This window comes from Leptodactylus fuscus, chromosome 7 (genome assembly GCF_031893055.1).
Source record: "Leptodactylus fuscus isolate aLepFus1 chromosome 7, aLepFus1.hap2, whole genome shotgun sequence".
In the NCBI taxonomy this organism is placed as follows: Eukaryota; Metazoa; Chordata; class Amphibia; order Anura; family Leptodactylidae; genus Leptodactylus; species Leptodactylus fuscus.
The window spans coordinates 64184208-64196895 of NC_134271.1; the positions used below are offsets into that span (position 1 = coordinate 64184208).

Below are 12688 nucleotides of genomic sequence, written 5' to 3' on the forward strand. Positions count from 1 at the left end.
GAAGTGGAAGACAGTGAGGCTTAAAAGATTAGTCCTAGGGGATGACCCAGAACAAACAGCTGAGCCTGGTAACTACTGACTGTTGTGTGTGCTTTTCTCATCTCTCCACAGTTGGCTCAGACCCAGAGTTTGCCCGGTATGTGGCCGGGGTCAACCAAGCTATGCAACAAAAACGGCAAGCACAGCATGTCCGCCGCCCGAGCACTACACGTAGCAACTGGCCCCATCCTGACGAGTCTCACAGAACCTGGCCATTCCCAGAATACTTCTCAGAAGGGTAAGCAGTGAATTACATCAGATTTACTTTCTATTATCCCATATCTTATAATGGGAATACTATCTGTGTGTCACATAAGACTTGTTCAGATAGTACAGTGTGGGAAATCGGTCACTTCATATAAATGCTCCATGGCCTGGCTGCAGAGCCTTAGGCTTTAGTTACATGGCATCCCATAGCAGCAGCCCTCTGCTTTGGCTTGAAGAAGGTAGAGCCCAAAATGCAGTAATGAGTGTCTTTAGATAGACATGACTCCTTCTGTAGGCCTAGTCCACCCAAACCTACCTAGAACTATAAAGTATGTACATAGTCATTGTGTAGTTACTGATGGGCCCATCTGTCGGTAATACCTGACGAAAATATCATCACTGCATGGATAGAAAAGAACGAACAATGTCTGCCTTTTACAGGCTGTTCAAAAATAATCCATTGCAAATAAATGTGAACTTTAAAGTGTAGTGCCACCTGGTGTCCAAAGTGTAAAGCAATGTGTAGGCCCAAAACACACCTGAATATTGTGGTGGACAGGCTCAGTCACTGTTCATTGCAAACCAGACAGTAGATATAGCTTACTAATGCATAGAAATGATTCATAAGATAGTCATGTATGGCGTATAGCTTTATCTGTACCCGTTTTCAGAGCATGGGTGCCCCAAGCACATGTCCTTTTAGGTGCCATGTCCACATATTAATGTTTCCCTCCATTCACTTTCATGGGATTTCCAAAGTGTGAATAACTGTATTCAAACTCTATGAAGTGAATTCAGAGAGCCATACGTACATCATGGACACCTCTCCATTCACAACTGCTGCAGCAGGTAGGATGTGGGGTAGGGGACCCCCATTCTTAACAGATATCTGTGGTATATTCATTTGATCTATTAAGGCAGGAATGCATTGTGGCATTGTGGTTCTTGTAGTGCACATCATTAGTGCTTTGGGATTATAGTATACCAAAATGAATAAGGTTGGCAGACTGGTAGCAGAGGAAACGTGTGTACGAGGCAAAAACATGGGTGCATACATGATGATGGCAGCTGCAGCGTCTGCCTTTCCTCTGCATCACATTGGTGTAATGTTGAGAATTTCAAGGTGCTACGGCCTAGTCTCTTTGTGTAGGCAGATTAAGACATTAATATTTTTTGTGTCTTTCAGAGATGTGATAAACAGCAGCTGGACAGGTGCTCAGGGAGACTCCGCCAGCTCAAGTGACGAGACCTCATCTGCAAACGGAGACAGTCTATTCTCTATGTTCTCAGGTCCAGACCTTGTTGCTGCAGTCAAGCAGAGAAGGTAGATGAAATCTAAGAGCTATTAATACTGTATGTCTTTTATTAGTTTTTGGTACCTTGAGACACTGCAACAAGCGGCATATGCCAGTCTAATAGCAGAAAACACACCGTCTGTGGGGGAAGGGGGCTGTGCTACCAAATGTATAACAAATGCATTAAAAGGGGCTGTTCAGGAGGTGTACTTGCATGCAGCAGCGTTTTCTTCTTGTTGGTTCCGACACCCGGTCACTCCACTTCCTCCCTCTCTTCCTATATTCACAGGTATGTAGTTATACTGGGGGGCTGGCTGATTATTATAAGCCATCCCCCATCATAGCACAGGTAACTAGGAATGAAAACAGGAGGGTAAGGGTGGAATGCAGGAGACTAGTGCTGGTTCTGAGCCACGTGACTTGTAATGACAGCCCACCCCCACTCTCATATATAACCTGACAACCATGGCTTGCAACTTGGGCACTGTCGTTTTAGCAAACTTGCCAAAAATAAACAGTATAGGTCAGTGATAGTGAACCTTTTAGAGCCTGAGTGCCCAAACTGCAACCCAAGACCCATTAATTTATCACAAAGTGCCGACACAGCAATTTAACCTTAATTCTGTGCGGATCCACAATTGCGGACCTGCAAAATAGTCGTGTGAATGGGGCTTTACAGAGCTTTCAATAATACAAACAACTTTATACTGAAAGGTAGAAGTTTGCATTCGGCATAATTTTGAACAATTAATGTTCACTATTTACATCACACAGGATCTGTTGTATAGTGACCGAGCAATGTTATTACAGCCTGTACTAATATCACATGTCTGCTATAAAACAGATGCTGTGCAATATAAATAATGAGGGGCCACACTGTCCAATGCACAGTGGCTCCCACACAGTACACTTTGCTCCACAGTCATCCCCACACAGTATAATCTGCTCCACAGATGGGTGCCCAAAGAAAGAGCTCTGAGTGCCACCTCTGGCATGTGTGCCATAGTTTTGCCAACACTGGAATAGGTGATTATAAGAAGAGTACTATGCCCTTTTAGCAGGAAATATATTTGTTCTGTTCTCTTTGTTGGAAATTCACGGCTCTGTCCATCTCCAGATGGGCTGTAGACTCATGTCTGTAGGAATCTATGTAGAGGGGAGGGGGAGTGAGCAGGAATTGCAGAAGATAAGAGAAGACTGACAGACTTACAGCCTGTTCAGATCAGGCTTTGATCATCAGTTTAATTGATTAGTTTTGTGGATACAAAAAAATGAGGCGAAAAATGGATGAAAGTGGATGGAAAATACTGACCATCCGTTTATATAGTCAGTATTACATAAAAACAGATCACTTTCTGTCCGTTCTTTTGTGGGACACACAAGTCTGGTTTGTCCTACTTTTCTGTCTGAAATAACTGATCAGTTTTTATTCAAATTTGACGCTGTCCGTTTTTGGGGGGGTTTTTTTGGATCAGTTTTTTGGCTCCGTCAAACTCCTCCGTAATAGTATAGAAGTTTTATATCACAACCAAAGCACTTTACTGTGAGTTCCCACAGAGTTTTCTGCAGGATTGATTTCAAAATCTGCCTCTAAAAACGCCTCCCATTTATTTTAGTGGTAGTCAATAGGTCATGTTGCTAGAGGAAAAATTGTGCTATCTTCAGGCAAAGTGTGTAAAAAACAAACAAACCCCCTAGCGTAGTGAAGTTTCCAGATCCATATAGATGCTAGGAGTCCCCGCTTCCCAGCGACATACTGTTCCGTATCAAGTGAATGGTAAATCTGGCTAACACACGGACCGTCGTGTGCTGCTACCCTGAATTTATACATTGGAGGTGCACACAGAGGTTTCCTATGGCAGAAACTATAATTAAGTAATATATGTGTGTATATTTAGTTATTAACTGCTGCTACTCTCTCTCTGGCCAGGAAACACAGCAGTGGTGAACAAGAGGCAAACACGCTCCCATCACCACCTCTCCTCTCCACGGTGGATGATCTCAACCAGGTGAGACCCCTTCAGGAAATTGCTGCTTATTGTATTAGTTACACCAGTGCTACACAGGACAAGTTTTGTTGGCCTATTTTCAAACCATATGACCAAATATAATGTGTGTAGGTCGTCTGTAGCTGTTACAAGTGGGTCACCATCAGCTTACACAGAACTTTGTGCTGGAAAAGTCACAAGAAAAAAAAATCCAGCAGGTTTGGTTTTTCGCTATTTGTGATGTTGCCTTGTCACATTGATGTCATGGGACCAAAGTGTCCACATAGCCCCAGCCGAATGTGATATTACAGGTCATGTGACCGCAACATGTCAGTCACTAAAAACAGAAACCTGCTAGATTTTTGGCTGTAGACTTTTCAAGGAGAGTTTAAGGAGCTGCCCTCATTAACCACAGAAGTAGTTTTCAGTCATTGGTTTAGATATTGTCAGCCATTGCCGTACTGTGCCCATCATTGGTGATGATGTGCTGGACAGAGCACTATATGCAAGCGGAAAGGAAGATACCTGATGGAAGCAGAAGTTAGGCATTGGTTGACCAGTTGCTGAAATGTTACATTTTTGTTAGTATAATTGTAAAGCGAAGTTGTATGATTCGACAAGGGGCTAAAAATTTGTTATTTTAGGTCCTGCAATATCCTTTCAACTTAAGTTGTGTGAGACTATGCAACATCTCTTGTAGTGGGTGTTGTATGTCGTAAATTTCACAGAACTTTCAGCCAAATGACGCACACTATTGTCATACAGACAACTTGTGCACGTTTTGTGGTCACATGACCGTCAGTCACACTGTTCTGACCAATATTAAAGTTTAGCTTATTCAGATATTGTAAGAAATACAACCCAGTACATAGAAAGCATCAAAACAGTGGAATGGTTTCCAGTCCACAACCCAAAGAAATGTGCAACGTATCACCCAATAACCCAGCACATGTCATATTATATATAAAGGAATCCTATTGTAGTTTCCTCCAGCACTGTCTGCAGAGCGTCTGGGAAAACTGATATTGTAAATTTTGTTTTTTTTTCTTGTGTGTGTTTTTTAGGAGAACAAAACCAAAACTTGGCCTCCCAAAGCCCCCTGGCAGCATTCTTCCCCCCTTACCAATACACTGCCCAATCAGAGTTCTTCTTTATACCACATGACAAATCCGGTGAGCCAGTGGAACGATACAATGCAAATGCTGCAGTCACCAGTCTGGTCCACAGCCAATGACTGCGCTCCGCCGACGGGGATCTCCTCAACATTTGCTTATGCACAGCAGCAGCAATCTCAACAGGCAAACAAGGGCTTTAAATCTTTCCAGATGAAGCACGAGCGCAGGCCTTCTTACCTGCACCAGTTCTGACCAAGCTGCTAGACCTCCATTTTGGCTGCTTTCCTGTGTTAGGGGTGTGGGTGGGAGGGGATTGCAGTCTCGTACCTGTTGTGGCAAATTTTGGGGTACAAGCAGTATAGGTTGTTTGGTTCTGAACCTGTGTTGTGATTTCCATTTACCTTAAGTTAAGCAGTGTGAATTTAGAGGAGTTCCCCTTTTAAGTTTTCTGATAACATTGAGTTTTCACACATTTCACCAGGGGTATGTTTACATGTGGCAACAAAAAAACCTCACTTAGGCTGGGGCCCCATGTGGCGTAAACGCTGCGGTTAGGCCATGGCAAAAACCGCAGTGTTTTACAATCCTTGCAAAGTGGATGGGATTCTATGGAATCTCATGGATACATTGCTACAAAGTACACACAACAGGCACGCCAAGATTTCCAAAACTGTTGTGGTTTTGGAAATTGCAGCATGTCAGTTATACCTACGGAAATGCCAGTGTTTCCCTATAGGTATAATGGAAGCAGAGAGGAAATCCCTGCGGACTTTGTGAAAAGCACTGCAGGAAAAACTGCGATGTGTTGATGTTGTAGTTTTTCCCCGCAGTGCTTTTTTTGCTGTCAGTCGCTACGTGGGCCCTTAGCCTTAAAGCGCATAGTGAAACACATCTAGAAACTGTGCGTGTTTCATTCTGCAGCTTTTATGTGGTTTTACTTCCTATTCATCTCTGACATGTCACTGCATTTACCAAACATGGCGCAAACACTGCTAAATAGCCACAGGGACATTCAGCAGAAATGTTCAGTGCAAAAACCACCCACAATACCAAGATTTGGCTGAAAAGTAGAATTTCTCTGCATTTATTCCCAGCTTTAACCTTTTACATCAGAGGTTGAGGTCCATAGGCAAAATCTGCAGCAATAATTGGCAAGTCAGTTTGCGCTGTGGGTTTTCTGCATGGCATGTGGGGGGATTTATTTAACCCCAACAATAATGCTGCAAATGTCAATCACTGTGTGTTAGCGGTCAGTGAATTTGCAGTGGCTAACAGATGATGGTTTTGCTTGGCATGTTCCTGGCCAAAAACCACACAGCGCATTCATCTAACATTGACAACTTTTCTACAATCCGTATAATTAAATCCAAATAATAAAACCACAATGGAATAAATGCATTGATACCGCCACATGTGAACATGTCCTACAGGTATGGATCCTACCTAGGTAGACCACACACATGCACACACCCCTTGTGATCTTGGGTGGCACTGCTTATTAAAGGGAACCTGGCAGATTTTTATTCCACCATAATCTGGCTCCATTATGTGTAGAATGAAGTTTTCTTTCCCATAAAACATAAAAAGTCACAGTGGGTGGGAGCAACTTCAGCCTAGCCATACTGTCTGCTTACATGACGGACACCTCCCTTACAGTCCCCTCACTCCCTGATATCACAAGGGAGATGTCAGTCATGACCAGGAGCTGTGACTAGGCTGAGTCTGCTCCTGCCCACAGGGTAACTTACATAAGACTTTTTATACTTTCAGACATGTATAGCTTTACTTTGCTGTAACAGGGAGATACAGAAAACTTCAATGGAAAGGGTATTACTTCATTCTGCACATGATGCGGCCAATATATGGTGGGAAAAACCAGCTGACAGGTCCTCTCTAATACTGTAGGGTACCGATTGTGTAATGTGCTGGTAGCTCATCCCCCGTTGTCATGTAAGAGTTATTTTCCCAACCTCCCACCAAGTGAGACTCTGAACCTTGGGGCCTCTAACCTGCCATAGAGATTGCCCAGGCTCAACCTAACATTTAAAATTGCACTATTTATATGGAGAAGCCGATTGTGTTCCCATATAAATACATCAAATTTTGGGACAAGGGTCAGTTCAGCCACTGTTTTCACACAGTTGAGTCCTACCCAGGCCGGAGGATGTGGCTGTCCCCTTCCTGCTAATCCACAATGCCCAGGGCGGAGGGGCACTACCTTACAAAACAAGTCCTAATATTACAAAGAAGAAGTTGCCGTTCTTTGACAACTTCCCAGTGCTCCTATGACTGCCCTGGCAGAAATGGTTCTGCTTTTTTTTTTTTTACAGACAATGGAAGGATATAAAGGGGAATATTGTACTTGTCGTTATATATTTTATACCCCCCTACCCCTTTTCCTGGGGTGGTTAGAGACAGAGATGGAGAGCAACCCCCTCCATCTCGAATTGCTACAGGCAGTGAAGGCCTGAACTTCAGGTGGCTACAGGTCTTGTCATAGAACAACCATACTTTATGGTAATTATTGTAATTTTTTTTTATTTTTTTTCATATGGCCAAAGGCATTATGCACATAACACTCCGGACGAGACAAAGCGATTCTGGGATAGTAAAGACTTTCAATATTCTTTAAAAATAATATAAAAAATAGAATAAAAATAATATCAAATATCTATGTGAGCTGGCTCAGATATCTAAATTAAATAGCAAGTAGATGACAAAGTCTATTTTTTAACGTGAAGCATAATGTCACTTAGCAGTGCCATGACACCGAGCAGAAACCTACGGGAGCGGAGATTCTTCCAACCAAAGTGGCTGCAGAGACGCTTATCAATGGTGCTTACCACAAAACCGAACCCTTTCTGTACAGATTCTCCCACCTTCTCCCGATTGATGTTACAAAAAATATTCTTTATATATAAATATTATTATATATAGTTTATATGTATTTAAATCGTCATTTCATCTTTTGCAGAGGCCCGTACCTAAATTCCCGTATTTTATAGTATGGAAAGCATATAAAAAAAAAAATGTAAAGAAAAAAAAATCTTTAAGTTACTGACAGTATTAATCTTATTTTTGTATTTTCTTAAATTGTTATATCACTAATCTGCATTAACTTGTTACTGTGAGGGAGAGCTTGCTGATAGATAGAGGCGGCAGTGTGTTCCTCGAAGCACATTCTCAGCTTTTTTTTTTTTTAAAATTTTTACAAAGTTTATCTATACCAAAAATATGTATAAAACACTAAACTATATATACACAGATATAAACTGGGGTGATGAACCCCTCAACTCTCCCCTCCTCTGCCCCGTGTACAGCAATGTGTTCCATAGCAGGTCCTGAATGTTACTTTTTGTGTTGAGTGGAATCGCCCTGATGTCGCCTGTATTTATAGTTTTTTTTTTTTTTTTTGGGGGGGGGGTGTCTTTTTGCCTCTTTCCAATCAAGTCTTCATCCTGTCTATGTTTACAGAGACTTGTGTGCTGTATATAAACCCTTCTATAGTGATGTGCTTGGCACCGTCCGTGTGTTTCTTTTTCGTCTGTTTCTAAAGATATTTTGTACCACTTGTTTTGAAGACTGGCTCTAAACATTGAGTTGTATGTAATGGTTCACTTTATCAGTCCCCCTGAAGAGAGTGCCCCCCTCCCCCAATATATTCTCAGTCCTTTGCACTTAATCTTTCCCATATTTTATCAGAATAATTATGGTCTTATTAATGGATAGACGTATATATTTGTACTAAACAGACGTCTCAAAGTGCCAACAACGTTCCACAGGCTACATATATATATTTTTTTTACTTGTATTTTGAAGTCTTCGAAATTAAATGTGGTGATCCACCGAAAAAACTGAAATCTGAGACCATTTTTCTATATGTTAAAGCTTTGACCATGTAGGTGCTATGTTTTTTGGCTTCCAAATTTTTTCTGGTCACCGAACCCTCTAGCAAAAAAAAAGAAAAAGAAAAAAATAACAAAAACATAACTTTATGGGGTGAATCCATTCCCTCTATGAGCAAGATGAGTCTTAGCTGAGGTTGAGAGGGTTTGGCGCTGTGCGAGTGTGACCGCCCCCTACTGTTTCCTCTCCCCCTTCCAGCAAACACTTCTGAACTGGAACTGTACAGTTTGTATTTTACTTCTGAAGCTTCTGTAAGTAAAATGACTTTGCTTTATTAAAGATACATTTAATAGTGTGACCTTATTTCATGTCTTATTATTGGGGGTGATACGTTTTTTTTGCTGGTTTCTTGAACATTTGCTACTCATTACTGCAATTGAAAACCATGTCCAGTTCTTCAGCAAAAAAAAGTGCAGTATGAACCCAATCCTAAAATTGAAATGCGACCCAGAAGTGATGAAATGTATACCTGCTGTATCCATTACTGAACAGACTAGATGGCAGCCTTTCTTTTCTGAAGCTGGGTTTATATAGCGCTTTGTTTGCTGAAGTACTGGATGCAGTTTATTTTTGCACCTAGGTTTGGGGTCAATAAGGTTGTCCTCATACAAAATCCATGAATGGTGAGTTTCATTGGTCTTTATGTAATGCAGCAATGTGGTTTGAGTTCACAGCCCGCCTTTACTATAAGAAAATCTTTGAATGAAACGTGCACGGACTAGTCCCCCAGATCGGGATAATATGTACAAGCAACACACAGAGAATTGTAGTCCAGCACCATGCAGTGAAATTTGCTAAATCATAGCTTTTAATTGAATGAAAAAATTAAAAACATTCAGAAGGACACACGGTACAGAAAGATATGTATATCCATTGGCATAAAAAACAAATGAACAAACCGGACATAAATGTGAAACAAAAAAACGAACCAAGTCCGCGTTCACATGGTGAGAAATAGCGGACTTGTTTCGAGACTCCTGTCTCTTAGTCATAGGCTTTATGTAATGCAGCAGTCTGTGGTTCTGAGAGTTGTAACTTCACAATTTACAACCAATGACACAACATAAAATGGGAAGGGAGGGTGGAGAGACTTTATTATTCCCTCTATGCCAGTTTTCTCATATTGAGGTGCATGTTTGGCACAAGGCCCTTTCTAGTGCTTCAAGCTGGGGCTGACTAAAACCAGAATGGAAATCTTCACCAGGTCTGACCTAGTGTAGACTTCCATTCTGGTGCAGGAACTTGGCTGCAGCGTCTTCATAAAGCTCCTGGTCGCTGTGCTGGTCAGGCTGTTTATTAAGACTGGAGTACAATAAACCAGTCTTGCACTGGGTTCACACTAGCTGTCTCCTATTCTGCTTACAATCGGTGGAGAGAGAACTCCTGCAAGCAAAACGGATAGACCCCATTATAGCCTATGGGGAACAGTTTTTTGGGTCCCCAGGTGACATCAAAGAATGGAAACACAAACACTAGTGGATTAAGGCAAATATATTAACGTTAGGTTCACACTAGAGAAATATCTTCTTTATTCCAGGTTAGACATTTCCATGGCAGTACAGGGGGAAGGGGAGAGGAGGATTCCTAGGACAGGCCGGTATTCCCTGGCGATTATAGGGTAATCCTTTAACTGTAGCCTTGTAGATGGTTCAGAAATGTGAATTGCCATGTTACAGTAGTGGGGAGCCGCATGTACTATAGCCAAACTAGCAGTTCTCCATTTAAGAGCTCTGTTAATATTTTGGGAAGCAGGGGCAAGAGTAGCGCACCTTCTTTTGACAGCCTTTCATAAAAATCACACTATTAATGCGCCACAAAGTGAGCTACTGACTGACCGCTTTCTTCCTATATGGAGCTCTAGTTCAAAGCCATTAATTGTCCAAAAAGAAAGCTTGCTGCTTCTGAATATCAAGACTTTAGCTGTGCACAAAAACCTACATTCAATGTGACACCACATTCTATTAGAAGAGGCTGAAACAAATGGTAAGGTGACATGTATTCTGCCAACCTGTGGATAGATTAGTGTTAATCAGAAAAATGTTTCTGTACATTTCAAAGGGTGAAATTCAGTAGGCTATTCCTATTAAATAATAATAAATAAGTTAGCATGTAGCATCCCCCCCACACACACACGCTACATGTGCATTGTTGAATCTGGACAAAGCCTTAGAGAAATCGCTAACTGAACAAATGTGATAAAAGGTCCTTTAAAAAACAAGGTTTAAAATTAATTAAAAAAATAAACATTTAGAATGGAGTCTGTAATAGTTAGAGAATCCAGTAGTGATGGCGTTTCCATGTGTTGTTGTTGGACGTTATAAAGGCTCAGATTTCTGAGGTCCAGGTCTTATCAATTCTAACACTTCCGTAGTGGTATTTAGCACCACCTGGTGGTAAAAGCTAGAACTACCACAATATTTGCAAATATAATGGAAGTAATAAAGGTGTGTGGCATCAGGATGTGGATGATCTGAAATGGCTGTATGTAGGACTCATGTCGGTTTTTCAGGTTGCAGGGGAGTGGAATCTGCTATTGTTGCCAAATAGATCAGATTTCTGTGTAGAACCTGCTGGTACCTGGTAACAAAAGGAAACCAAATATGATCAGTAATGGGCAAATGTTTTAATGTCTGCAGGAGATATATATATATGAAAGACTTTTCGGAAAACTTAGTTTATATACAGTTGAAGAATATAAAAATGCTTCCATCCCTAATTTACAAAAACGCATGCACTTCAAGCAACTTTTCCTCTTGTAGAGTTCCCTGCCACATAGCTGCAGTGTCACTTAGGGTAGTCGATAGAGATGAGCGAGTAGTATTCGATTGAATACGACTGTTCGATCGAATACTCGTATCAGTCGAATACCACGCGGGAAAATTCCATTGAATTCAATGCAAAAACCTCTTCGTGCTCCTCGTCCTGCTACTTCCAGAACTTGGAGGATCCAATGTGCCCCCCCCCCCCCATAGACTATAATGTTATTCGATCGAATACTCGCTCATCTCTAGTAGTTGACACTAAATGCTGCTTTTCCATAATTGCATCCTGCTCCTTGGGGCCTGACAGCAGTTTACTGTACTCCTGCCAATAAAAATCACACACAAGGCACCAAGTCCTGTATGTGTGGGAAAGTCGCTAACACCTGCTCTACCTACAGTCTATGAATATCTTATGAATATTCTTGACCTTTCTGGATAACCAGAGCTTGTAATACAGAGACGGGGCATTGTATGACTGCAGCCTGTAAAATGTACTTCCCCAGGTCACCTGCATGCGGCAGAGATGAATGTGGCACTTACAATAAACAATCTACTGCTCTTCCCTTGTTCTGATATTCCACAATGCAGCGAATGAGTTGATCATTTTCTTCCAGCAGCTGAAGAGAGTAAGGACAAGACATGGCCAAATGAAAGATATGACATAGATCATTAGATATTTTAACATGGTTTTTACCTACATGAATACACTATAGCAAACCATCAGCCTCAGACTATTTCTGGGACTATCCTTATGGTACGTCAACAATATGTAATACTGGGGATCCAGTTTGTGACAACACTGGTAGGTTTTATTCATTGTCATCAGGATCCAAAATAGTAATTAATTATGTAATACAAAAGCTACTGTGCACAACGATGCAGAACAACCAAACAGGAGTCTAGAAAAAATATGAATGGCAACCCCTGCAGGAGCTCTGCCCATAGCTATGGTAGTTTAAGGGGTTTCTGGCATCAGATTGGTGGAAGGGGCTTCTCAGGCGCCACCACTGCCAGTTAGAAGGGCCCCAGTGTTTGTGCAGCAACTACTGGGGACTACAGCGCCATACTCCTCACTGGAAGCAGCTGCTGCCACTAAACATATAGGGCACATGTACAAAGACTGACAGCTATACGGGGACGAGGAGAGCTGGACAGAGCAGGCGCCTCCCAATAAGTGGGCCCGCATTCGGTAAACCAGTGAGTTTTTGCAGGAAGGATTTAGAAGAAGTATCTGCAAATCTCTATCCGACCAATGTGTCACTCACCCGCTGCACGTTATCCTCGGGGATCGGTACTCGGCCCCGGAGACGATCTGGCACAAACACCAAAGACATCTTTCCGGAGTTCTCTTCACTTCCGGCGCACGCAAGCAACGT

At 41.9% G+C, this 12688-nt stretch overlaps 2 protein-coding genes across 2 annotated transcripts in view; one reads left to right on the top strand and one right to left on the bottom strand.

The window, feature by feature from the left end:
• Positions 1–4946, top strand: part of GARRE1 (granule associated Rac and RHOG effector 1) — a 69209-nt gene extending 64263 nt beyond the window's left edge. Inside the window, exons 11-14 of the mRNA XM_075282027.1 lie at positions 112–277; positions 1433–1570; positions 3472–3550; positions 4594–4946. Coding sequence (XP_075138128.1) covers positions 112–277; positions 1433–1570; positions 3472–3550; positions 4594–4896 — 686 coding nt within the window. The 3' untranslated portion in view covers positions 4897–4946. The remainder of the gene's footprint in view (positions 1–111; positions 278–1432; positions 1571–3471; positions 3551–4593) is intronic.
• Positions 4947–9401: 4455 nt separating this feature from the next.
• On the bottom strand, positions 9402–12688 carry SS18L2 (SS18 like 2). Its single transcript, XM_075280620.1, has 3 exons — positions 12578–12688; positions 11853–11929; positions 9402–11127 (listed from the first exon to the last, which is right to left on the bottom strand). The coding sequence occupies exons 1-3, from the start codon at positions 12644–12646 to the stop codon at positions 11043–11045; spliced, it is 231 nt and encodes a 76-aa protein (XP_075136721.1). The 5' UTR covers positions 12647–12688; the 3' UTR covers positions 9402–11042.

Coding starts and splice junctions, on each gene's coding strand:
- SS18L2 (XM_075280620.1), bottom strand. CDS start 12,646: ATGTCTTTGGTGTTTGTGCCAGATCGTCTCCGGGGCCGAGTACCGATC. Junction 11,930..12,577: donor CCGAGGATAACGTGCAGCGG/GTGAGTGACACA, acceptor TACTCTCTTCAG/CTGCTGGAAGAAAATGATCA. Junction 11,128..11,852: donor AGAGCAGTAGATTGTTTATT/GTAAGTGCCACA, acceptor TTTTGTTACCAG/GTACCAGCAGGTTCTACACA.